We start from the raw sequence: 25,271 nt of genomic DNA, 5'->3' as shown, positions 1-25,271 counted from the left end.
TCATGCAACTCGCTTTGTGCAGCTCGAGGCAAGGCGGAGAGGTAGGCGATGCGCGCGAGGCTGATGCGGCGTGGTTGTCACCTGGAACAACATTCGTTTCTAGTCATACAGCTGCACCCACTGCTCATTGGACTAGCTGGTAAGCCAGAATTGGGTGGAGGGTATTATGCTTGACTACAATGCTAATTTTAATCTAAAAGAATGTCCCTCAACGTCTCAAGTCTACAGACTGCCTGAGAAACCTGCGTCCATCATGCTGCTCGTAAAGCGTCTCCAATAGGATCTCGTATTGATCATGGGCATCGCATTTGTACAAAGAGAAATTCTGAATGAGTTTAAAGAGGTACAGTAGCCTGGAATCGGTTTCGCTGGCCTAACTGGTGCCGCTGCCATGTCAGGGCGATTTCTGCTTCTCGCGCTCCCTGTTGCGACCGGCGATGTCGTTTAGACTACGATATTTCTACTGCTTACCATGCTGTAGCTCCAAGGGTAACCGTCGAAGTGCTTCCCAGGACCCCCTTACCATACGGTGAACTATGATAACGATGGCTTCACGCTTTTCCAGGATAGCTGCTTTCCCTAGATACTTTACAGGTGCACTGGCCTGGCCCTTCATGCAGTCAGGGACAAGACTCCCCAAACTTCGTCTTTCAAATTATCGGCGCACTGGAACCTGCCAAACCACGATCCTTTTTGTTCATCTCGTCGTCCTTAACCTGCTTATCAAGCTACTTTCTCAACGCGATGGTCGAGCTCGGAGACGGTTCCGAAATCCCCAAAATATGCTCGAGCACCTAGCTTGAAAGTTTAGCTTTACCAAGACTGCACGGAAGCCATTATGCACCCTACCACACCGCCTATAAAGTCCAACTCCCTGTCAAGCTCACTATCGCTCTTGATCATTCGAGGTCGGACTTCGGTCCACAGAGTATTCATTATAAGTAAGATTTCTAGCGTAACCTTAAGGAATCTTGGAAGTCCTCAAACGCTCTATTTAAACTATGGAATTTACGACCTAGGTTCATGTCACATCTACTTTCCAACTCCACAATCTTCCTTGAAACATATATCGAAAAATGAAACTTAATGTTTTTGTTGTTTTCTTCGCGCCTACGGTTCTTGCTACAACAAAAGTATGGAATCTAAGTGGTAGCTGCAATTCTGCCAACGTCTGCGACGTGGATACAGCATTCAACAATCCGAACAACCCGAAGGTGTGTAATGGCAGAGCGGGACAGTATGTTGGCACAGGTATCAACGGAAGAACATGGTGCAGTCCTCCAGGCACCAAATGCACTTATGTTTGGAGGTGCTAGCTGCTTGCTACTGTTCGAAAGAATACCAGTTAGGTATGTAGTGCTCTACAATTCCCTCTGATCCAGGCTAACATTCCATGAAAGAAGGGTCCGAAACTACAGTGCAGACCGAGGCTGGCAGGCGGTTGTCTCTTCAGAGGTCGTGGTATCAGTGGTTAGTAGCAGCAAATCAAAACCTGAAATTAGAGCTAGAGTTGAAGATTGTGAAGATCGCCCTCAGACGATCCAGAGTTGATTCTTAGGGAAGAACAGGAGTGCGATGGACAAGACATCGTACTGGCACGAATGGGAGAGTAATACAATCATACAAGTGTATTATCAAGATTCGTACATCAATATGATAACATGGGGTGCGTCGAGAATTATTCTCAACGTCTCAAGTTTATGCACTGAGGGGGAATCTTCCGACCATCACGCTGCTCGTAGAATGTCCCCAGTAGGACTTCTTATCGATCACGAGCATCGTATTTTTATAGAGACGATCTCTTGTAGGATCGGAAGATACATAGTACACATTCAGCATGCAAAAGTAACCCCACCGCGTTGCCAAAAGCTACGTCACTTGCGCCAAACACGAACATGTCCTGTTCGTCCGGACAAATACAACCTTCCCAAGAACAAGAACATAAGTTACGCAACACTCCTGCATGGGCATGAGGCTGTGTTTCAAGGAGCACACTCGTACGACTGCGCCTTCGTGACATCGCCGTCCTTCGACACAAGGCGTGTCTTCATCGGATAGGGGCACAAGAACCTGTCGTACTGTGTTCCAGACGTGTCATTGAAGTTGATTGGAATTGTATCCGGCACGGTACCCTTTTCCACCCAATCGACAAGAGCCTGGAACGTGGAGGTAGGCTGTCCACCCGATCCACCAGAGCAATGCGCTAGTCCAGGAACCTGGAAGTAGCGGAAGAAATCGTCGACGTTGGGATCCAGCTTCGTGACACGGTTATAATAGTCAGTGGTGCCTTTGTGTGGGATAAGTCCGTCGGCCTAACAGGAAGGTTAGCATAGGCTTGGAAGAGTACAACACTCGTCAAAGACGACGAAGGGCAAGAATTGCTCGATGGGGGATTTACCAGGCCGTGATAGGTAATGATCTTGCCGCCCGCTTTGCGGTAGTTTGAAAGATCTGGATCCGCGCTTCCGATGATAGAGTCGTACTGCTGCATAGCAGACTTGAAAAGGCGTGTGTATTCCTCCACCGAGTTGATCAGCGTATAGTTCCACTGGGGGTCCTTCTTGACGAAGAGCTGCAACCATCCTTCACCAAGTCCAGTTGGAGCTCCGGTGCATGTGCCATTCGTATTGCACGTTGTCGCCGCGTAACCTAAGTCAGAGGTAGTACCCGTTGGATTAGGGCTGCCAGTGAGCCGAGATTGATAGTCAACACCGTACCAAAGGAACTCGCCGTTCGGACCACGCGGGCCTTCCCATGTAGCGTTTGCAATTACTGCAGCTGCTTCGGTGATGGTGACCGATTTGCCCGTCGAAGTGCAATTGCGCACGCTACCGATCATCGTGAACGGATTGAAAGAACACTTGTCCACGTCGCTGATCAGTCCGTCAGTCACACCATCGAGGGCGTCGCAGGAAGCGACAGCGGCTTCGGTGAGGGAGTCCAATTCGCATTTTGTTGGAAACTGCCTCATTATTGACATCATCACCTGTGCCCATGCCGCTGCGGGGATGAACTGGTTCCAATTGAATGCTGGAGCTGCTGCAGCAATACCGTCGTAAGCCTCAGGGTAGCGCTGTGCGAGCATGAAGCCTTGGCGGCCTCCTTGAGAGCATCCGCTCCAATACGAATATTTAGCAGGTTGTCCGTAGAAGGAGTTGATGACGTCTTTTGCAATGAGCGACTGGTCGTTGAGCGATACGGCAGCCAAGTTTTGGAGCGCATACATGTCAACATTACCTGGGCTGTTCAACGCCCACGGATCCGGAACATAGCTCAATCCCAGGCCAGCGTCCGTCGTTGATGCCACATATCCCTCTCCAAGCGCGCCGCTCATCGCCATATACGATAGTGGAAATCGTCCAGCAACGTAACCTCCCCCTCCCACGGATTGAAGTCGCCCATTCCATCCTTTCATTGGAAGCCATGTCTCGACGTTGATGGTGTCGTTCTGACCTTCGTGCGTGTATGTAATGGTAATGTTGCAGTAGTCAATGCCGCGTACCGAAATGGATGGATGGTTGTAGTAGAACTGGTCGGAGACTTCGGTCGTATAGTTTGTGACAGGCGTAGCGGTAAGGTCGAGGATAGTGGCACCGAAAACCGTTGGGTAGGGTATGGAACTGGCATCGCAGGCCGAAGATGGGGAGGTGATGTTGTGCATCGTATGGCAGAAGAACGAGTGACAGAGGCCAGGACGAAGGGAGTATTGAAGGTGAGAGTGGCCAAACATTAAGCTTTATTCTCCGGTCAAGTAGCATAAAGAGATGAGGATTAGTTGATCTTGCTACTACAGCCTCAGCACGATCCACGACTTGACCTCTGAGTGTGCTTGCAGGTCCATGCTCAGAAAAGATGATCGCGAATCAGGACATACGGCGTATCGCGCTGATTGGCTACGTATTGCCCTGAGCCTGCGCTAGCATCTCGTTCGGCCACTCGAGCCAATGCTTCCAGAAGGAACCCAGAAATCTGGAAATCTCCTCGATCAGAATTCTACCGACGTTGCCGACAAGCCACATTCGTCGCCGGCGGTGCAGAACGACTGCGTAATGGGCGAGGATGATTAGCGCTTCCGGCTTCCGCATGGACAGGAGGTTTGTGAAGTCGCTAGACAAATTGATAGGCCAAATCCAGATCAAGCCGGAAGAAGGCGATTGATCAGGGACTGTTTCAGTTTGGTACACGAGCTGCAGCTGAGATACAGCCGCGCGGCAGGTTGATTGGGATTCCTCACTCATGTCCGCTTGGCCCAGCAAGTTGGACAGGCGATCGGCTACAACCTCAGCAATTTCATTGTGGGACGATGATGCTAGGTTGATGGAATCCTCGGCGCGTTCGAAATAGGAAGATATGCTGGTCTGTTTCAGGAATTGCCAGGACTGCGATGTAACAGCGCGCACCCCACGATGCAGGTTCATGTACGTGATGAACCTGTCTAGTATTTCGCCTGCGCTAGCGTCCGCGATTACGGCGACTTCACCAAGCTCATGCAAGCCAATGAAGCTAGAGAATATCAACAACGGGGCACAATTCTCTGCCGTGACCTCGAAATGTGCATCGTTGAATGAGCTCAACGCCAGTGTCTGGAAGGTCCTTGCTTCCTCGCGATAAAGACCTGATTCGGCCCCATGTAGATAGCTCATATGCATAGCAGATAGTGCTAGCAGCTGATACACAACGTATGGCTTAGATAATATGATCGGCATCAAGGTTCGTGCCTGTTCTCGATCAATGGCGCCTGCTTCTTCGAGACTTGGCAAGGTCTCGAAGATGAAATGATTGAACAACTGCATATGGCGCAGATTGAGCGACAGATCTTGTGCTTGAAATGATAACGGTAGTGGAGACAGGTAATCCTGGTTGACAGACGGCGTTACTGCTGCTGACGCACTACTGTGACGATCCCCTAGAATTGGCACACTTTGCGACATGGGACTTCCAATGTAAGGTTCTGTTGGGGCAGTATCGGAGATTGTACATGATGATTGAGCGGACCCTGCACGGCGAGTGGGTGGCTTTTGATACGCGCAGGTCCGATCATCCCGCGAACAATTCTCGCATGTCGGTTGTGCCTCATCACACTGCGGAAGTCAGTATGCTTTTCACTTCAGATTAAGTCGAGACAGATACAGGTACCAGCGTCTAACAGCCAGGTCGCTTACCTTGATGTGGCGTCGCTTACATTCTTGACAGCCAAGTCGCGACTTCCTGTGTGGTCTCCGTGAGGGGTTCCGTGGACGCATGGCCAAACTCGACTCAGGCGACTGTGATTGGCGTAACAAGAAACTAGTAAACAAAGATACGCAGAGCCAGAGATACGGATAGTAGCGAAGGGGTGTTGGATCAAGAAGAATGCAGCGGTAGATACGGATACGCTGACTAAGGATGCACTAGATTAGTGTCTCCCAAATCGGAGCTTGGAATCTGGAAGTGGGCCACGCTGTATGTTCCACATGTCCGCCTCCATTCGCCGAATACCCCTGCAACACCGCATGAAGCACTAGTGCGTCACTGTTTATACGTCGTATTCGACAATACGACGTATCGCCCTTGCCGCAGCTGTTTCACGATAGCTTCTACTCCCATCCTTCTCTCCCTCTCCTCCCTTTGGCGCGCGAAGTTCATGTTCTTACCGCAACAATTCGGCTACGACTACTCGGGGTAGAATACGACGTATTCCCAAGTATAGCGGATCACATTCTGCTTTCTCACCCACATCTGGCGCTGCGTTCACCGCAGCACGTTCTGAAACTACAGCGAACTCGAGAGGTACAAAGATCTTGAGTCCTCACAATGTTTCGATCAAGATACCATCTACCATCGACTTCCATCGCCTCACCATCTCCAGCCGCTTCGAGCTTGTCCCGCAGAAGAATCTCGTACGAATTATACCCACCGGCGCCTTCACCCAATCAGCCAGGATGGTCGATGGAGTAGAGCCCACCAAGGGAGGCTACTACCTTTGGAACTACCTCCCCTCGATGGCCGCCGCTGTTATATTTATCCTACTTTTCATGGTTACCACCGGTTTGATCTGGTGGCGAATGTTCCGTACCAAGACCTGGTTTTGCACCCCGTTTGTGGTTGGGGGCTTCCGTAAGCTTCGTCCCTCTGGTTCTCGTGATGGAGCTGACACTTTTATTGTAGTGGAGTTCGCCGGTTACTGCGCAAGAGCGTCCGCTCACAGCAAGACTGGTAGAATCATGCCATTCGCTGTACAAAACGTCTTCATTCTCCTTGGCCCCGCTTTCTTCGCTGCATCAATCTACATGTGTCTGAGTCGCATCATTCGCAGTATACAAGCCGACCACCTTTCCGTGATCAAGCCTCGGAAGTTGACGAAGATATTCGTGACGGGTGACGTCCTCTCCATCCTGGTTCAGGGAGGCGCTTCTGGCCTGATGGTTACCGGCACGCATGCAAAGCTCGGAGAAGGCATCGTGATCGCTGGTCTACTTATTCAAGTGATCATGTTTGCACTATTCGCGGTCACAGGGGTCATCTTTCGGAACCGCATACGCCAACGTCCTACTCCTGAGTCGTACACCGTCGATGTTCCTTGGAGGGAGAGTTTACGCATGCTGTTCATTGTCTCCGCTCTCATCATGGTCAGATCTGTCTTTCGCGTCGTAGAGTACGCCATGGGTAATGACGGGTATCTTCTGAGGCATGAATGGACCATGTACATCTTCGATTCAGTTCCAATGTTCGCGGTTACCGTCTTGTACTACTTGTGGTACCCAACAATACTGGTTGATATGAAGACCGAGCTGCAGAACATTTCTGCATAGTAGATTATATCTGGTTGCGACATTCCAAGACTACGGAGTGTTCGGCAGGCCTTCTTTCATCATAAGTTTCGCTGTCATAAGGTCCTTCGATATCTCATGATCCCAAATCCAATCCATCCTCGATAGCGCATTGTTTCGCAAAGCATCTAAATCATCACCTACACCTTCTCCCTCAAACTCCCACAGCTTACCAGCCTCCTTGCTTGTCGCCACTAGTCTCTGACTGCGCGGTCTTCGGACTGCATCGTACGCATGGAACACATTTGTAAGTTGTTCTTTCTGACGACATGCCGACAACAGCTCGCTAAGAACGTGGACATCCTCGATACACATGCCAGCTCCAGACCCCTGTTGAGGCGTTGAGGCATGTGCAGCGTCACCTACAAGGCAGATCAAAGGCTTGGTGGTGTAGTAGGTTGCCGCAGGAAGATGGTAGAACAGCGCCCAGATATCTGGCTTTTGCATATTCTCTATGATCTTTTGAGCGGCAGGTATGAAGTGTTTGAAGTCTTCCATCATCTCGTCGCGAGACGTCTGCACCACCCAGTTCTTATCCTCCCAAGTGGGTCGCGACCCAAATGCGACAACTGTAAGCGCGTCAGCCAGCTCAATAGTAACTTCCGAGTCGACGTACCATTAAACAGCGTTCCATTTGCTATGGGAAACGTGAGTATGTGGGCATGGTAGCCAAGCCACATTTGCGGCATTTTCGGTATCTCTTCGCCCAAGATCTCAATTGCCTTCGTCATGGGAAAGATTCCACGATAAGCGTATTTTCCTGAGAAGACTGCTTGCGCTTCCGGCACATCGTCTAGCACAATTTGCCGTACGCGCGACTTGATACCGTCGCAACCCAGTACTGCACTATGCTGTGCAGTAGACCCGTCGGCGAAATGGAGAATCGCATCTCCAGATCCATCAGTTGCTTCTGTGATATCACGCAACCTTTTCTTGAACTGCGCAACACCTTCTGGAACCAGTTTGACAAGCTCATCAAGAAATTGCGCACGATGGACTCCGCCATTCGGTCCCTCTCTTGCTGGAATAGTGAATGATTCTTCCCCTAGCTCAACGCCCTTCTTCCTCTTGTCTCCCACCCTCGCTGTGAACCATACCGGTGGATCTGGGTTGACGTTTCCTTTGTTGCACTTGATGAAGGCGGCCTCGATTCGTGGGTCGATCATACCCATGGTGCGGACCATGACGGGCGAGAACCCAACACCAGCGCCGATCTCGCCAAAAGCCGCAGCAGACTCATACAGTGTGACCTTTATGTGCGGGCATTTTGTGAGCAGCGCAACGGTCAGCGTCAGGCCCGCGATACCTCCGCCCACTATCGCGATGCTTAGAGAGCTTCGCTCAGCCATGATGGTAAAATTGATGAGGGTTCGCGTTTCGAGATGTAGTAATAGCTTAGTGTACGAGGTTTGGAAGCAGTGGTAACCGAAAGACTTGTGATGCGACTTGCTGCTCGTCAAGTACCCTGCAGCTGTTCTTGCGGCCTTTCGGCTGTTTTAGCATGCACTGACAGATGCAAGGCGCCCCACGCTTGGTGGGGCGAACGCTTACCTCACAGACACGCGGCTCCGATACCAAAGCCTGGCGCTTGTCGAACACGTCCGGCTGCATGGCAGAGCCTGTACTAAAGCCCCGCCGTTGGGTTGTAACCGTGTGAAGAATGATGCGCTCAGCGATTTCACACCCAGAACTGATATCCTGGCTGCGCAGCACTATACGTATCGAAAACTACCACAGCGCCCGGAGGTTTCTAGAACAAGTGCGGGGAATGTGTAAAGGTTTATGGTCAAGTTTGAGCGTATTGGAAGAAACCAGAAGAGTGGTTCAAACCTCACAACTATGCTAACGAGTACAGCAGTTCAGAAAAGCAATCGCATGGAAGTGTCACGTCGAACTTTCAATACAGGTAGCTTTCGGACATGAAAGTCTGGGCTCGGTGTTAATTTCTCCTAACCTCTACATCGTGAGTCACAGTAATACCCCGCAATACAAGATGTTCGCTTTTAGTGCTGTTGCTGCGTCGCGGTTGCGATGTGATATGCACTCCCGGCTTGGAGTCTTCGATGATGCGCTCTTGACTCTCACTCGGACTAATGTCGCCGAGAGTCTCAACCTTGCCCCTTGCACCGCTACGCATTGCTCCCATGGCGAACGCATCCTGATGTGCGTTCCCGGTGCGGGGTCGCGATATCCCCAGCCCGATGCCATTGGATCCGCTGTAGTGCTGGTATGCTTCACTCGTTCCTTTGTTGCTTCGCCATCTCTTTGGCCACAACCCGCCGATGCTCTTACGTAGGCTTAACAAGCAAGCGGTTATCACTCCAGTCGCGGCCTCGATGAAACTCCAAAGATTCGTGGGTGCAGATTGCCATGTCGGTTCGCGGGTACGAAGTGAGAGGGGCAGCGTGGACATGCGGAGAGCGGTTGTTAGGCAGATGAAGAAGCCCATCGAAAAAAGGACCATAAGACCGATTCGCGAGCCTTTGGACATGTTCAACCCGAAGATGACGGGCATTGGAAGTATGAAAATCGCGAGGTCGGTAAGGAGATTCAAGATAGCATTCGACCAACTTGAGGGAATGTTAGTGATAGTTTCGCATACACTGAAGGGCAACATACCGGTGCCAGAAGAAGTTGATGCATGTTCCCGGTATCGTTCGATTATAGACGCGAGGTACCGGCGTGCATTGGAAGATGCAGACTACGACATATGAGACAGTCCAGCCAACTGATATGACCCCTAGTACAATGCATGCCTGTCGAAAGCGCTTCAGAGCAAATACACGATAGTACAAAGCCAGGAAAGCCATCTTGTTAAAGCCGTTGGTGAGCGTGTAGAAGGACTGTGTGAGCCAGAACGACTAGTACGATGGCGTTAGCATGTCAAGCTGATGTTGAGATCGATCAATCCCCTAACCTTGAGTGCTTCCGTAGCATTCCCGCCATCCCTTGCGATATCGACTAAGCGCGTGCCGAATCCATAGGTTGTCGACCGGTAAATAAACGCCGCCAGTAGAACGAGCCAAATCTACAATGGTAAGATATAAGCACTTGCAGTTTCTCGGCAGTGTCGTACTTACATTCGCCATGATCACGAAAACATCTTCCAAACCAAGCCAACCTCTACTTATGATTGTGTTTGTGATGCGCCAGATCAACAGCACTGTTGAGATGACCGTCAGCGTCACAGTCACCCACTGCAAGTCTTTTTGTTGCCCTTCGTAGGCAGAAAAGATCATGGCACCTGCGTCGGCGAAACCAGCGACCTGGTCAAGGGAGATTCGACCGCGAAGCTACGAATTTACGAGCATACTTATACTGGATTCCACTCGGTCTTTCATTGAGGCTGAACGCGACAAGCCTCAGAAGCCGATTCCGTGCGGATCAGTCATCCGCTCGCTCTCGTTCTTGTATTGCATTTGTCTCATGGTAAATCTTATGAATCCTTCTCGGTGGCATTTGCGGGTGTTACCAAGCCCGGTTACGAAGCAGCTGAACACCAGCAGCCCGACGAGTGTGTATACCTGCCACAAGTCAGGTGATCCTCTCATGAAGCGATAGCTGCAACGGAGATTGTGCCTAAGATCACCCGAGAAGCCGTAGCCGCGGTTTGCGATGAACGGCGTATGCGTCGCGCTTGCGCATGTATATGGGTGAACATCGGCGTATCCCATTCGTCGACTCGAAAGAGTATGGTAATTCGCCAGAGCGATAGGGCGGTTTGGTAACGGCTTGGCCACTCTTAGCTCCAGTCCACCTGTTGCCGTGCTGGAAAGATATCGTATCGTGGCTAAATGCAAAACGATCTGCGTAGATCGATCATGGCGATGCGACGATGCTGTTGTGGTCGTCCAATCTGCCGATCAGTTGCGCCATGCTTACCTACCAGCACCTGGTGAACTCCCGGTCCCCTACATCCTCAAACTTCAATACACTGATGCATCATGCGCAGCGCTCCCTCGGTGCTGCTATCGCAACAATGTCTCTGCGCCGGGCGTGTTGCCATTCTAAATAAGACCGAAGCGAGGTCTGGAGCGTTGTGGGACGTCTGATTTTGCGGGCCGCTGCGGCGGGGAAGATGGCGCCCCTGCCCAGGGAGGATCGAGCTTTCATTCCGAACACGCTAGCTCATTCACCTACATAGCACTAGCATCAAGACAAGCCTCGTGCCGAAGTTCTTCATATAACGATAGGTCCACGATCCATGGTTCGTATAATCTCTTCGCCAAGGACAAATGGACGCAGAATCATGTCGGCAGGGTCCAATTCCATCCAATCTCGCACCCACTGCAACCCGCCCCATGTCGGCAACTTCTTTTGTGCGATGTGTCGGTTCGCTAGACAGCCAATTGGCATTCAATCGCGAGGTGATTATGCTGAAGGATCATAAAAGGTCCGACGATCCTTCTCAACGATATGCCGTATTATCAGGCGATGCCAGAAAGCTTCGAGACACAGCAGGATTGCTGCTGAGGTTATTTCTCCCGACTTGGATTTTCTCCGGCAGTCAGAGCGTTCGAAGGACGGTATCGGATGCCGCGAGGAAGTATATGTTACCGGGCGTAAGTGTGTGACCCATCGTGTATCCTGCATCGTCCCTTGTCCTTGCTCACTCTGCATAGCAGCCAGCCTGGTGCTGATACTTGACGTTGTACTGCCGCGCAGCAACACTAATCTCCTTCCTCCTTCTTCGCTTCTCCATCTTCAGCATGGCAGACTCCAACTCCGTCGAAAAAGGCGCGTACGTCCAAGATGTGCCGGTATCTCCAACGGGCTCAACCACGGAGCATGGTTTTGATCGCGCTGCCGAACGGCGACTTATCAGAAAGTTGGATATGCGGATCTTGCCAGTGCTCTGGATCTTATATCTCGTCAACTTCATCGACCGGTAAGTCTGATGCAGACTCCCCAATGTCTCACGATCCATGCTCACCCAGGTTATAAGAGCCAACATTGGCAACGCAAAGATTCAAGGCATGGAGAAAGAGCTGAACCTAATCGGCCAACGTTTCAACATCGCCGTGTGGGTCTTCAACCTGGGGTATCTAGTCGCTGGCGTGCCGTTGCAGATCGCCTTCAAGAAGTACGGACCGAAGAGTCTCTGTGTGATGATGTTCTGCTGGGGCATCACGGTCATCGGGTGCGGACTGGTCAAACGATGGGAGGAGCTTGTAGTCTGTCGCTTGCTAGAGGGTATCGCCGAATCTGCATACATCAGTGGAGCGGCATACTTGATCGGCGCATACTACTCAAAGCGTGAATATCTGACTCGCTACGTCTTTTTCTGCACGGCTGGCATCGTTGCAGGTGCGATCAACGGGTTCCTCTCATCGCTCATTGCGAAAATGGATGGAACAGCTGGGTACGGAGCTTGGAGATGGATCTTCATCATCGAAGTAAGTTGCAACTGTACAGGTTACATAGAACATATTCACTGACTTATCTCCCTCATCTGTACAGGGCTGCGTCACGATCTTCGTTAGCATGGCATGCTGGCCTGTCGTTCCTCCTTTCCCAGAGAACTGCACCTTCCTGTCCCCGGAAGATAAAGCGCTCATGCTCGCACGTATCCAAGCCGACAGCGGCCACGTATCTGACGATGAGATTTCGTTCAAGAAGGCCTTGCATTTTCTCAAAGATTGGAAGATTTGGGCGGGCGTCGCAATGAATCTCGGCGTCACCGAGAACGCAAACTCGCTTGCCAACTTCCAACCCACAATCCTCAAAGGACTAGGCTACACAGCCACCCAAGCACAAGGTGAGCTTCCACTGCAGAAAATCTATACGATAGATACACTGACCCGTAGCTTCCATCTTTACAGTCCATACAATCCCTGTTTATCTTGTCGGCGCTGCCTTCTCCGTCATCTTCGCCTACATGTCTGAGTGGTTGAACCGCCGCTACCTTTTCTACGTTCTAGGCTGGGCCGTCCTCGCGTCTGGTTTGATTGTAGAAATTGTGTATCCAACGAACCCAAAAGTGCGATACATGGGCATGTTCTTCATTGCTTCCGGCTGCTATCTCGCGATGCCGATATCAATCATCTGGGTGTCAATGAACTGCGGATCTGGGTATAAACGTGCTGTGGCTATTGCTGCCATTATCAACTTTGGAACTGCTGGAGCGTTTGTGAGCTCGAACGTCTTCTTATTTAAGGAGGCGCCTCGATTCCGTACCGGATTCAGCACAGGTCTTGGGTTGGCGTGTATGGGTGTCGTGGCTGCGACGATTACTTGGTTTGGGTGCAAGAAAGAGAACAAGAGACGCGACGAAGCAAGGTTGCAGATGCCAGAAGTGCTTGACCAAAGCATGAAGGAACTGGGTGATGAGCATCCAGACTATCGTTTTGCGTTGTAATTGGGAATGCGCTACACAGCTGCAAGGAACAGGATATCCCGCAACCAGGCTTATTTGAACGTACCACCCGTACACGTCGCGATCTCGATTCCTTAGATGGGGACATCCAATGTCAGAAATCAGTTTTTTCACTATCACAAAGAAGTAGGGGTACCTCAGTAGGTTACAAAGTAGTCCAAATGACAAACATAATTCATTGTAGCTAGCCAAACAGACAGCGGTGAATTGAGACAGGAGATGGGATGTAGATCAACGATATCCTTTCGCGCATGCGATCAGACTCGCTTTGATCTACATCGCCTTACTCCGCCAACGCTCACCACTCTCATCGCCCTGGTTTCTTCCTTTTAATTGAAGATATCTATCTTCTGCGACCCAGCTGGTGGTTCCCGATCTAGCCCAGCGTCCTTCAGAGAATTCTCAAGCGAAGTCCAACCATCTTGATCGAACACATTCTTGAGCGCTTTAAGTGCGCCCTCGGTCGGCGGCACACTATCATCCAACTCTAAGCCTGGAACATCGTCGAGGAACTTTCTCTGAGGCCAAAGCTTGCGGAATATACCGAGTACAATGTTCCAATGAAAGGGCTCGCCATATCCCCACAGCCGTCTGCCAGCCGTCTGCGGGTCGACGAGAGCAGCGACATGCAGCCTCGCATCGTCGCGAACGTCGATATGATACATGGGTACCACGCCCTTGACAATGGCTTCATCACCGTCAAAGACGGCTTTAGGAAAGCCTCCTGTAGAAGCATGTCCTTGCTTCTCGTAAACTAGCGAGGGTCCAAAGTTGGCATTTGGGAGAATAGTGTTGAAAGTGAAGTGCGGCTTTTCGTCTTGCATGTACTTCCATGCTGCTTTCTCTGACATTGCTTTGGCAGCACCGTACACGATGAAACCCTTCGAAGGGTGCTGAAAGTTGGGATCGTAGGCGTACTTGATGAAGTCTTCATTGTATTGCCACTCCTTGAAATGACCTTTTTCGCCCCAGGCTGAGGAAGCCAAAGCAGTGGAAGTGAAGACAACGGCTTTGACTGATGCTTCTGCTTGAGCGGCCTTCAGGATGTTGATGGTTTCATTGACCATGTCGGGAATATAGGGTTCGGCTTCGGTAGAACGGTTGGTATTGACTGCGACATGGGCAATACCTTGAACGCCCTTGATACCCTCTTTGAACGCCTTCAAGTCAGATGAATCTGGGAGGAGGACTTGGGTGTATCGCCCTGGCCCGAATTTGGAGTTAAAATGCTCCTGTAGCCAAGCTGCTTTCTCGAGAGAGCGAACTGCGCCGCGGACGTTGTACCCAAGTTCGAGAGCATACTGCGTGATCCAGGCGCCGATGTATCCTGTCACACCAGTGATGTAGATGGTGCTACCCTGAGGCAGACGGGCGGTCGTTGGATTGAACATGACTGTCGATATGGTCTGGAGCGATTGCTGAATCGCAAGGTGAGGAGCTTGATAATTGAGTGAGAATTGAAGTAGCGATGTCGTTGCTGCTGAATGATTGCTCTCACCAATCGACGATCATGTCGACTTATAACTCTACAGTCGGATGCCATATTGACCCGATCGTGGTGTTTGCCCGCTTCGGAGCATAATGCAATGGCATATGGTGGTGTTAGTACGAACCTAGTCAAGATTACTGATGTGCGAAGCTTGTTGCGACTCGGCACAGAGTAACTGGTTAGCAACGATAGAAGGGCCGCGAGTCGATCAAGGCAAAGTATGATCCCTGTCACGGCGCACTTTTCGTCCGAGCCTCAAACAGCATACCATCAATTTGTGTTCACGTCGCCATGGTTTCTCTCTATGAGGTGATGTACGAACCAGTGTGACTAGACGGTTTGGACGAAGAGACCTCACTCGGTGTCATTGCGCGTGTCGTAGGGCGCACGAAACGACATTCGTCCCACACAGACGACCACGACATCGCTGATATGTCAGCGTATGGCAAGCTGCTACTCAGGAGGTGCAGAACGGGGAGATATGGCAGTGGAGTGTTGGCTGCGAACAGGTGCTGAATGTGGTTGTGAATCCCGATGTGCCTGCCAAGGGAAGCGGCGCTACATTGATCCGATGCGTCATCGGCTGGGCAGGCATCGCGTCGCCCTCAGCACCAGCACCAACACCATCGTCACATATGCTCAGACACAACTACCAAGTTGGGAGATAATAATCGGCTTTGAATCACGACAACCTGTTTGTTTACGACGACATCGATGAAAGGACTCAACGTCTGTCGGTTCCCTTTGCGTGAACCCGATGCTACGATCGGTCTCTTCGCCGTACGACTTCTCGATTACCTCGGCATGGGAAGCGTAAGGGATTTCATGAGAGACTTTCTAGAAGCATCCAGTAATAGTGGTACCGCCCTTGCGACACGCACTAAGATGGCTTCTACGTTCCCGCACGCGTCACTATTTTCACATTGTGCCAGTATTCGCAGAACCGTAACCTGAGTATGCGCCTCTGCTCTGTGACTCCTTGCTGACTATGCCATTGCGCCTCAAGCTTGATTACTTTCTAACCGCGACTGCGAGAGCTCTAGTACAGCGCAGTAGTCATATTCGATCGGAAACCTACACCTCAACGCTCGCAGGTTTCCACATACCTGGTGCTCTTCAGATGTTCATCGCCCACGTCATACAGACACTGTATCTCATATGTATGTGTCGTCTCACTCAAGGCATTCGCTCTGTTCGGCCGGATACGAAGTATCATACGACACGAGCAAGTCGCCGCACTCGATCCTCAGTAAAGATAAACAGCATTGCGACATGAGCCGAGGCGGTCAAGGAGGAAAAGGGATACACGTGAAAGCAAGCTGTTGGAAGATACCGCAGGATTGACTGTTGAGTGCCAAGACGCGTCTTGCGTATCGATATGGATGCTGCGCCGTTACGGTGAATCGCATAATTGGATGGCAGAGGCTGACTGCAAGGCTGACTGCATAAGCCAGTACGCCCCGCTCACTTCAGGCGCCAAGCTGCGAGATACAACGCGGACACAGCTATATTTCAACGCCGGTCATCCTTTCTTCCCTTACATCGTCCTTCTCGTATCATAACATGGCTGCTTCGACAATGGCCGACGTCATCATCGTAGGCGGAGGCATTGCCGGGACAGTCATTGCATCGCGGCTGCAGGAGAGAAAGCCATCTCTCTCGATCGTAGTGATTGAAGCAGGAGCTGACCCCGCCGGCAATCCGTATGTGACTGATCCCGCCGCGGCCGCGAACCTCCACTTCTCCGAATTCGACTACAACTACCTCACAACACCGCAAGAACATCTTGACGGAAATCCGAAGCGTAACGTTGGTTTCAAAGGGCTTGGAGGCGGAAGTGTTATCAATACTGGTAAACATGGTAGCTGCAAGCCGCAAGCTGTTGGCTAATTGTATCAGGTGGCTGGATACGAGGCGATGCGCAGGACTACGATGAGTGGGCTCGAGATGTGGGTGATTCGCGGTGGAGCTATGAAGGCCTTCTGCCATACTTCAAGCGTACTGAGAAGCATTTCGACCCTGACGCAGATCCATCGCAGCATGGTCACGATGGCTTGATGCATACTGCGTCTGTCAGTTCATCTGGCCGTCAGTTTCCGCTACGCCAAAATGTCTTAAAGCTTTGGTCCAACCTCGGCATACCTCATATTCACGATTTGAATGATGGCCGTCCGCAGGGTATCAGTGATCTGGTGGAGAATTTTGAGAACGGCAAAAGGCAGATGACGCAGTCCGTGTTTCCATTAAAGGGCGTGAAGGTGCTCACGAGCACTCTCGTTCGCCGCGTGCTGTTCGACGATGCGAAGATAGCTGTCGGCGTCGAGCTCGCAAACGGTCAAAGAATCGATGTCAACAACGGTGGTCAAGTCATCATCACTGCGGGCGCCTATCGAACGCCACAAGTCTTGATGCTTTCTGGTATTGGAGACCACTTTCAACTCTCGGAGCACGAAATCCCGACTATAGTTGACCTACCTAGCGTAGGTCAAAACCTGCATGATCATCTCATGCTATATCGATACTGGAAGCTGCGACACCCGGAGCAAGGTCTAGCCGTCGGCTCGCCTCTCTTCGGTGGCCCGAACTACGATAAAGGAGGACCAGTGGACTTCTTGGTTCGCGCGCCAATACCCACAAATCCACTGAAGTCAGCTATCGAAAAGGACGAAGGTCCAGTTTCTGATGAGCACCCACTGCTCAAGGGCCCACGCACTCACCTCGAGATGTTGCTCTTGTACATCGCCGTCGGAGCAGAAGCGCAAGGCCTTCAGATTCCAATCGACGGCTCTTCAATCATGACCTTCTTCATGGGCTGTCTTCCCACGTCGCGTGGTTCGGTGACGCTCGCATCGTCTGATCCCGCTACGAATCCTATCATCAACCCGAATTACTACGCAACGGAAGCAGATCGTCACGTCATGCGTGAAGGCTTCCGTATGCAAACGGATCTGATGTTTAACTCTGCTGAGGGTAAAGAGCTCGTCGAAAGCGAATACATTCCACCAGGCCTTCCAGCATCAGTGCAGGTAGAGGCAGATGCAACTATCGATGCAAGGATCAAGTTGGGCGCGGGTACCACGTACCATCCTGCAGGAACAGCGGCCATGGGGAGGGTTGTTGATGGGTCGCTAAGGGTGCATGGGGTCAAGAACTTGAGGGTTGCAGATGCGAGTATCATTCCAAAGCCTCTTGCGGCACATTACCAAGTTCCTGTCTACGCGATCGCCGAGCAGGCTGTGGATATTATCTTGGCTGAGTGCTTCAAGTAGGCAAATAGGTTGGACCACATGCTCGGCTAATGTTTCAACTCTGTTCCTCGTCTCAGGGTGCTATATGCTACAGCCTATTGCACATTTTCTCTTACGCCCTACAGCTCCACATGCTCAACTTTCCAACCACCTGGCATCAAATCCGTAAAAACCCTCTCGGGATCATACTTCGCCCTCACAGTCTTCAATCTTTCCACGCTTTCACCACCATAACCCTCGAACACCTTCTGGCCCTTATCCGCATCATTCAAATACACGTACCTGTTTAACCCGTTGACCTCTTTCAGCTTCCTCTCCATTTCTACATTCACATTCTTGACCCACTCAGCAACCTCGTTATCGAATTCCCCACCACTTCCCCAACTGATCGCCTCCTCGACCCAAAACGTCGGTTCTAATGGGATGTTCTGCGGCAGCCCTGCTGATCTCTCAACCATCTCGCGGTTCACAATATTGAAGTCGAGACCCGCGAAGAATTCGGGAACTTTGTTTGCGAGATTAGAAGCAGCTAGCGAGTCGAAGAAAGTGTCGTGTGCAATTGCAAGGTTTTCGGCCGTCGCTTTCATGGAGACGACGCGGAATTTCTGGCGCAAGCCGTGAGATTGACCGCCTTCTCTGAAAGCTGAGCGCATGGCACGGCCATATTGTGCTAGCGAGATAGAGCGCATTGTCGCTGTGCCGTTGAGAGCCGTGAGACCTGTAGTGTTGCCGTGGATAAACTCGGCCAAGGGGCCAGAAGTTGGTATGGAAGTGCCATTATGGAAAAGTGTACTTTCATAAGAGGGTGCGGTGGAGCCGGGGCCCCAGCGGCACACGGGGATGATGGTCGAGGCCAGATCTTCTTCATTGGTCAGAGCCATGTTCAGGACGGCGGCGAGATAGGCGTCTCGAGTAACGTTGCTTGAGCCATAATGGGCGTCTGCGATGAGAGGGGTGATTGATGGAAAGGTTTGTAGGTCGAAACGCGTTATCAGCGCGAAGGAGTTTGCACCGCCACCGAGAGCCCAGTAAAGGTCGGAGTAAGTGCTGTTAGCAGTGATGATAGCAATTGTACCATCTGCGAGGACTGCCTCGTATGCCTTGATCTTTCCCTCAGACGAAGCCAAGCCATGCTTGACACTATACCAACTGATACCACCACCAAGGAGCAAGCCGGGCACTCCGACAGGTGCCAGGCGACCACCTATGACAGTCTTGTTGGTGAATTCCAAGTAGTTGAAGACGTCTCCCCATCGCGGTCCTGGCCCGATGCTCATCGTCTCTCCATCTTGAGACAGCTTCAAAGTGTTCAAATTGGTGCTTGAAATCAATACGCCAGTATTGTTAATGTTTGCAGCATCTGGAATGGGCATGTGGCCGCCGCCCCGCATGGCGAACTTCGTGTGGGTAGCGACAAACGTTTTGACAGCAAACGAGAGCGAGGTTGCACATGTTGGTGCGAATATACATGCTGGGCCGAGCCAAGCGGAGGAATCCCAAGATACTGGGCTTTTGTCAACGTACATTTATTTACTATCATATCATTTTGACTTACCCTGATTCTCGTCTGCATAACCTGCATCCTCTGGGAGGTAGGTGATATTCGGGTAAGTGTTTTTCAAGATCTCGCATGCAGTCGAAGCATCCGATACATTATAGCTAGCCACCGACTGGAAAGCTGTTCCGGAGGCAAAAAGCGCGCAAGGAATCAATGTCCTGAATGTAGTCATTGTAGATGTGTGTTTGAGATGTTGAGAGTCGAAGTAGTGGAGTGATGATTACCTGAACCTACTTCATCTTTATACAAGCAGAGGTCCTCGGATATTCGTCCATGTCGTATTCACGCATACGACTACCTGTCACCAGAACTAGTCTTATTTCGCGAGCTTGTCTATTTGTGGTACAAGCGAAGAATGCAGGGTCTTCCTCCTGCTGTAAATTACGTGTTGTAGTGCCTGCGCCTCAAATGCTGCATGGATAATGTGGCATTGTATGATGCAGCGGTAAGTCCAGGTCCAAAGAACTCATAAGATACCCATGCACCCGAGTACAGTATCATCATGTGCAGTTATTAATTGGGTGGTGCGGGTCATTTGGCGATGTCGCACTCGCATAAGCGTGTCGGTCTCGGTCTCGCATGCTCGCTGATCTTGGTGGGGCCGTTACATTTCACCCGTGCCGGCATGATCCGCAAGTTTCAAACGCCTACACCTGGCGCTATCAGTATTATAGGGGATGTTTGCTCGCCCATAACTTTCTTTAATGCGCTGCAGTAAGAACTCATCTTCATATCGCACAGATTGCAGTCAGCTTTTGCGATGCCTGTGAGCATTGCCTCAGATACGTAGCACAACAGGCTAACTTTGTTGATGGCTCTTCTCTCTTGGTATCTGCACTACAACCATCTGATGAGCTGACCGAATTGCTCAGGCACAGCCTTGATCGTTCCGCTATCATGCGTACTGTACGAGTATACATTGTGTATGAAATCGTCAGCTCTCCGTTCATGCTAGCTCATGCCAATGTGAACCAGTTCAACAACACTCCTTTCTTCTCGGGTCTCTCCTGTTCGAGCCTCAAATCGCGATTGCTCAATTTACTAGTTTTCTGTGTCGGAACATGTCATAGTCGGTCGGATCATCACCATCAACTAACTTGCTTGTTCTCTCCTACCCGTCGAGATCATGACCAGACAGTCTCGGATCTTCCATACTCACTTCTTGAGATTCAGTGTTCAAGAACCGTATAACGCGGCGATCCCCTTCGGCTTAGGCTGCCATGCCCAACGTTAGTTAGAAGTCATGATGCAAAAAGCGTTGACTGTAGTTCGTTGATACTGTGGTGTAATAGATAGTCACGTGATGTTAGGAAGCCAAATAGTATATCGAGAGCTAGAAGTAACCTTGCAACACTACATTAGACACTTACCTACCTAGAATAGCTATAAACCTTAATTCACTCTACCTAGCTATCCTCCGATCGCAGGTTAAGCCTGATCCTCCTGTACATGTGCACCTAGCTGACAGCTGTGCCACAATACAAGCAATCTCACCTAGGCTTAGCGCTGTACCCCTCACCGCACCAAGGCTATCGAGCCACGTTCCACCTTCTCTTAGGCATCCACTCTACAACCTACATCGTTTACACCGTGCCTTACGATCGTGATGTGGTCGTCAACTGCATCAAAAGACACTATGATTTACTCGTGCGCATAGCCTACCTGGACCCCGACGTGATTCTCCACCCACCGCCTGGAGGTTGGAGTGATGAGCAGCTCGCTGTCGATACATTGAAAGAGAGGAAACGCTCGGAGAGGGTCATTGATCTTTTGCGGCATATGCCTTATTTGAGTAAGAATAAGGATACGGTGGGCAAGTACGAGGTCTATATCGAAACGGACGCATGCACCTACCTCCGCAATCATGGCTGGTTTAAAGACGAGTATAGGGATCCTTATGGTCTCATGATGCCGTGGAACTCGGAGCAGGACTCGCCTGCTGGTTTCATTCCGTTGAGCATGGGTAACGCCGCAACCGTATGGATGGTTGATACGGACGAAGGTACGGCTGACGCACAACTTGCATCGCTGAATATTGACAGCTTCTCTAGGGATAATTTGGCCTATGGGACCGTTTATTGTGACTCAAGGTGCGCCGGAAGATCAGCCATGGCGGGCATGCGCAAAGCCTCGCGACATCCAGGAGTACTTCGATGAGCTCTACACCGAGATCGAGACCTTGGTCACTGTTCCGGTACCAAAGACAAAAAGTGATTGGAGGTGGTATCACGAGATACTATCATGTCGGGAGAAGGATGGAGCAGTGAGTACGATTTTCTCCGGCAAAGCATGCTGAATACTAATCAGACAATGACTAGCAAGTTCAGCGCTTGCTTAAAGAGCATGGCTGGCCGGAAGCTCTCAGAAAGGAGGAATATCTTAAGGCTCTCGAGGAAGAGCGCTATGACGCTAAACGCAACGAAGAGAAGAAGAGAGAAGAGAAAGAGAGAAGACGCAAGACAAGGCGCGAAATCGCTGTTGGCAAGACCTATGATCTGCGTTCCAAGAGTGGGAAGGGCGGTAGTACAGCGAGCTGACATATCTCATTACAGATCATAGTGTCTGAAAGCGAAACATCTATAGTGAGAGCCTGGTCGCTGAATTTGACGCCAGACTACCGTGAACCAGAGCAAACAAGATTTCTGGATTAGTGAGCTGATGGAAAGAAGATCAACAGCTTTTTCAGTCTCGATAAACGGCGCGACGGGTTTGTGGATAGCGAAAAGTGGGAATCGTGATCAGTGAATGTTGCATACGAAAGTGGTCATGCTTACCAGCCTCTCCGTGAGCGCCTACTCGGATATGTCCACATGTAGCAGGAACGACAAATAGATGAGTTGACAGTGGGCGGAAGATTCGCTTGCCACATGAGGAGCAATTCGCGTAGCAGGATGCGAGGTGATTGATCTGCTTGTGCCATAGCTTACCGCGATTGATCCGTATGATACGAGTCGCACGTTTCGACGTACTCATAATTCGTTGTCTTCGTGTCATACCGCCTGCATCAACCACGATTACGAATTGGGTCGCTGTACAGGCTGATAATTCATAAGCCGGAACACAATATTCGATAAGGCGCCTGAATATAAGCGTACGAGTGGCAATGGTACAGCATGAATGTTGGTGATACTCCTGAAAGTCCTCCCGAGGCGGCACGTCAAATTTTTGCGTCGCAGGTGGGAAGGGCAAATTTGCGAAGGAGGTTACGGTAGCCATGGGCGGCTCAGCGCAAGTGCGAAGCGGGGAAGCATGGCCCCTTCTGTGGGGCGGCATTCGGTACACTTCATTACTCTACCAACAAGGGTTTGTCATGATTCCAGGTGTATGTATGCAATGCCTGGTGGTGAACATATCTTGTCATTATGAACGTGCTAGCCCGGGTACCGTTGCGACTGGATTCGAGGTTGCGCGCGTTCGATGCCTAGGTCGCCACAATACACAGATGCACTACATATACATGCACCTTTTGAGATCATTCGATCGGCAGCTGATCAACAACCTTCAGGTGTCACATAATCCTAGTGCAGGTATCATGAGAGGAGATACCAGGGGAGAGTAAATATCGTCTTGTCTTTAGCATTCTACCGCGTCTATGTTGAAGTTGTCGACAGGCACTCTTTGAGATCAGTTTCCATCTTCGAGACCGCGCCAGGCCTGCAATACGAGGTATACAAGAGGATTCAACCTTTACCCTGCAGAACATGTTTAGCAGAAGAGACCATCAAGAGCCCAGGCTATGTATTCCAGTCCCAAGAAAGACGGGTTCCTTACCTACTTCACTCGACTCCATCAGTCTAGCATGGAACTCCCCAGCCGTAGTTGACGTCCCTCAGAATACCACAGCAGTCTGCGTCGCAGGTCGACAAAACCTCCTCACTGCAGGGCAACATCTGTGCGCAATAGACACCGCCGCGCCCGTGGCTCTCACAAGTCCTCTCACTCTTATAACAGCAGTCTGACGGGTCGCACTGTATCCATTCGTGTCAGTACTGAAACTACGCTATGATAGCGAATAAGAAGTCTCACCTCTGCCATGACAGTAGCAGCAATGCTAGCGAGGATGATGCAGAGGAGTCTCATTTTTGAGAAAGAATGGTCAACAGTGGAAAGCGTTGAATCGGCAGGTGATCTTCGATTTTGAAGAAGTAGGGATGTGTTCTACTCTATCATAGAAAGAGAGGAGAAAACGCCTTCTTATACCTACCTTTAGAATCGTGATAGTCTACACCGGTCATCGCGGTCGGCGTAGAGACCATTAGATGATCCGGAGAGAAGCCGCAACATAGCGGTGAATGAAACCCGATGACTTATGTAGATCTTTATAGCTGACTTCCGGGCCTATGAAAAATGTCTTACAGAGCTTAATTCCTATAAGGCGATCCGCAGTGCAACCGCAAAGTGACCTTGATGGGACCGCAATGCGACCGTATGTGAAGCCTTGGCTATGAAGAAACCAACGCATGACATATCCCGTTGCGACTTGTGCTCTCTGACCATGTAGTACGATTACGAAAAGGACTAGCCAAGGATCTCAAAGCCAAGCTGTTGATTTCTCATGGCTGTATTTAAGACAGCTTCTGCACCAATATCCTCTCACCATTAACTTTTCTGCTTGTCCTCTCAACGCTCTTATCAACCAAGTTACAAACATCTTTACTACTTTTCATCAGTCCACTCAATATGAAGGTCTTTTTCATCATCGCCAGCCTTTTTACTGCAATGGTTACAGCAGTGAGTGGAACCCATCTCACTCTTTCTTTCTGCCGACGGAAGTACTAACAGTTGTCCAGGACTGTGACCCCGCTAATTGCTGTTACAAAAACCATGCTACTTGTGCTCAGCACAATGAAGGGAGACAGTTTTTGACTCAGCACGAATACTGTGCGCAGCGATCACCCTGTGCCGATAGAGTCTTGGCCACCTGCGATGCAGACTGCTGTGACTATGATGGCGCCGGTATGCCATGCTAGAAGCGCAAGTTTCTGGTCAGTCTAGGTTTCTTTGCGGAAAATGAAGTGATCAAGGTTGTATTTACTAATGATTGAGATAGTGCACCGGGCATCTCATTGTGTTCCTGAACATTTCAATGATCGGATCAGTCAAGAAACAGAAAAAAGGGAACCTACAACATGTCTCGTACCTATTTCTGCTGTTGAGCATGTCACTCTTGTATTTGGGAAGCTTGGCCAAGTATCGGGGCTCCTTGAAGGGCATCCTACTCACAGTTAGGGGGGGATGAGCCTTTCCAAATAAGTAGACACAATGAATCAATGCTTCTTTGAATCTCTCTGTTGCTCGCTCGCCGTCTATCTGTAATTCATGCCAACATCTTCTATCCTTTCTCTTGCCCAAGATCTTGTATCGCAATCTCTCGTCCTTGCAATCCCTACCTAAGGAGGCAGGTTTGATGTCGCAAAGACAAATTTTGTGTACATATAAAGCGCTGCGTACAGCGTCTTTTCGGCAAGACGAAACAATGCATGACAAACATCCACAGTGCTTGTCAAGAGGTTTGGGAATATCGTGTCAACACATGCCAAACGCTTCCATTGCAGTATCTACAGAACTTCTTGAGTCGGACCGGACAAGGCGCCCTAGATATGTCACATGCTCAGCGTTGAGCGTGGATCAGCGCCCGCAATCGGCAAAGTTACTATCGTCGTCTGTGCTGCATGGCAATTGGAATCTAGCATGGAAGAAGTCGGAGTCGGAGTGAAAGTGACATGCATGACTCGTTGCCACCGCTCAAGGCTGCGCTTGGGACATTTTTCATCGGCAACAGCCTTAACTT

At 50.5% G+C, this 25,271-nt stretch overlaps 11 protein-coding genes across 11 annotated transcripts; 5 read left to right on the top strand and 6 right to left on the bottom strand.

Moving 5' to 3' along the window:
* The first annotated feature begins 940 nt into the window (after positions 1-940).
* CC77DRAFT_288810 (hypothetical protein) lies at positions 941-1,473 on the top strand. Its single transcript, XM_018531074.1, has 2 exons — positions 941-1,349; positions 1,404-1,473. The coding sequence occupies exon 1, from the start codon at positions 1,077-1,079 to the stop codon at positions 1,314-1,316; it is 240 nt and encodes a 79-aa protein (XP_018382798.1). The 5' UTR covers positions 941-1,076; the 3' UTR covers positions 1,317-1,349; positions 1,404-1,473.
* Positions 1,474-1,982: 509 nt separating this feature from the next.
* On the bottom strand, positions 1,983-3,661 carry CC77DRAFT_942547 (tannase and feruloyl esterase; the record flags this gene model as incomplete). Its single annotated transcript, XM_018534869.1, has 2 exons — positions 1,983-2,312; positions 2,399-3,661. The coding sequence occupies 2 exons, from the start codon at positions 3,659-3,661 to the stop codon at positions 1,983-1,985; spliced, it is 1,593 nt and encodes a 530-aa protein (XP_018382797.1).
* A 232-nt stretch (positions 3,662-3,893) lies between these two features.
* On the bottom strand, positions 3,894-5,243 carry CC77DRAFT_1033770 (hypothetical protein; the record flags this gene model as incomplete). Its single annotated transcript, XM_018526826.1, has 2 exons — positions 3,894-5,081; positions 5,163-5,243. 2 exons carry the CDS (start codon positions 5,241-5,243, stop codon positions 3,894-3,896), a joined length of 1,269 nt encoding a protein of 422 aa, XP_018382796.1.
* A 183-nt stretch (positions 5,244-5,426) lies between these two features.
* Positions 5,427-6,791, top strand: CC77DRAFT_1075957 (RTA1 like protein; the record flags this gene model as incomplete). The annotated part of the gene is made up of 2 exons (XM_018529237.1): positions 5,427-6,096; positions 6,148-6,791. Exons 1-2 carry the CDS (start codon positions 5,922-5,924, stop codon positions 6,789-6,791), a joined length of 819 nt encoding a protein of 272 aa, XP_018382795.1. The 5' UTR covers positions 5,427-5,921.
* A 30-nt stretch (positions 6,792-6,821) lies between these two features.
* On the bottom strand, positions 6,822-8,158 carry CC77DRAFT_942942 (salicylate 1-hydroxylase-like protein; the record flags this gene model as incomplete). Its single annotated transcript, XM_018534887.1, has 2 exons — positions 6,822-7,378; positions 7,426-8,158. 2 exons carry the CDS (start codon positions 8,156-8,158, stop codon positions 6,822-6,824), a joined length of 1,290 nt encoding a protein of 429 aa, XP_018382794.1.
* A 578-nt stretch (positions 8,159-8,736) lies between these two features.
* On the bottom strand, positions 8,737-10,259 carry CC77DRAFT_1023502 (hypothetical protein). Its single transcript, XM_018525675.1, has 4 exons — positions 9,890-10,259; positions 9,727-9,837; positions 9,429-9,670; positions 8,737-9,379 (listed from the first exon to the last, which is right to left on the bottom strand). The coding sequence occupies exons 1-4, from the start codon at positions 10,046-10,048 to the stop codon at positions 8,749-8,751; spliced, it is 1,143 nt and encodes a 380-aa protein (XP_018382793.1). The 5' UTR covers positions 10,049-10,259; the 3' UTR covers positions 8,737-8,748.
* Positions 10,260-11,329: 1,070 nt separating this feature from the next.
* CC77DRAFT_288625 (MFS general substrate transporter) lies at positions 11,330-13,341 on the top strand. The gene is made up of 5 exons (XM_018531071.1): positions 11,330-11,371; positions 11,432-11,697; positions 11,755-12,205; positions 12,270-12,567; positions 12,632-13,341. Exons 2-5 carry the CDS (start codon positions 11,519-11,521, stop codon positions 13,165-13,167), a joined length of 1,464 nt encoding a protein of 487 aa, XP_018382792.1. The 5' UTR covers positions 11,330-11,371; positions 11,432-11,518; the 3' UTR covers positions 13,168-13,341.
* Positions 13,341-14,807, bottom strand: CC77DRAFT_288655 (aldehyde reductase). Its single transcript, XM_018531072.1, has one exon. It carries the CDS (start codon positions 14,574-14,576, stop codon positions 13,515-13,517), a length of 1,062 nt encoding a protein of 353 aa, XP_018382791.1. The 5' UTR covers positions 14,577-14,807; the 3' UTR covers positions 13,341-13,514.
* Positions 14,808-16,094: 1,287 nt separating this feature from the next.
* Positions 16,095-17,992, top strand: CC77DRAFT_288573 (putative glucose dehydrogenase). Its single transcript, XM_018531070.1, has 2 exons — positions 16,095-16,526; positions 16,574-17,992. Exons 1-2 carry the CDS (start codon positions 16,238-16,240, stop codon positions 17,941-17,943), a joined length of 1,659 nt encoding a protein of 552 aa, XP_018382790.1. The 5' UTR covers positions 16,095-16,237; the 3' UTR covers positions 17,944-17,992.
* A 67-nt stretch (positions 17,993-18,059) lies between these two features.
* CC77DRAFT_915285 (FAD-binding domain-containing protein) lies at positions 18,060-19,571 on the bottom strand (the record flags this gene model as incomplete). Its single annotated transcript, XM_018533670.1, has 2 exons — positions 18,060-19,426; positions 19,478-19,571. Coding segments are annotated over 2 exons (1,461 nt in total), but the record flags the coding sequence as incomplete, so codon positions are not given.
* Positions 19,572-20,700: 1,129 nt separating this feature from the next.
* CC77DRAFT_1052878 (hypothetical protein) lies at positions 20,701-22,304 on the top strand (the record flags this gene model as incomplete). Its single annotated transcript, XM_018527718.1, has 4 exons — positions 20,701-20,709; positions 20,942-21,482; positions 21,532-21,743; positions 21,799-22,304. The coding sequence occupies 4 exons, from the start codon at positions 20,701-20,703 to the stop codon at positions 22,015-22,017; spliced, it is 981 nt and encodes a 326-aa protein (XP_018382788.1). The 3' UTR covers positions 22,018-22,304.
* Between the last annotated feature and the right edge of the window lie 2,967 nt (positions 22,305-25,271).

Source organism: Alternaria alternata (genome assembly GCF_001642055.1).
Source record: "Alternaria alternata strain SRC1lrK2f unplaced genomic scaffold CC77scaffold_19, whole genome shotgun sequence".
Lineage (NCBI taxonomy): Eukaryota > Fungi > Ascomycota > Dothideomycetes > Pleosporales > Pleosporaceae > Alternaria > Alternaria alternata.
Note: the sequence above shows the minus strand (reverse complement) of the source record. Positions and strands in the feature narration are given on the sequence as shown.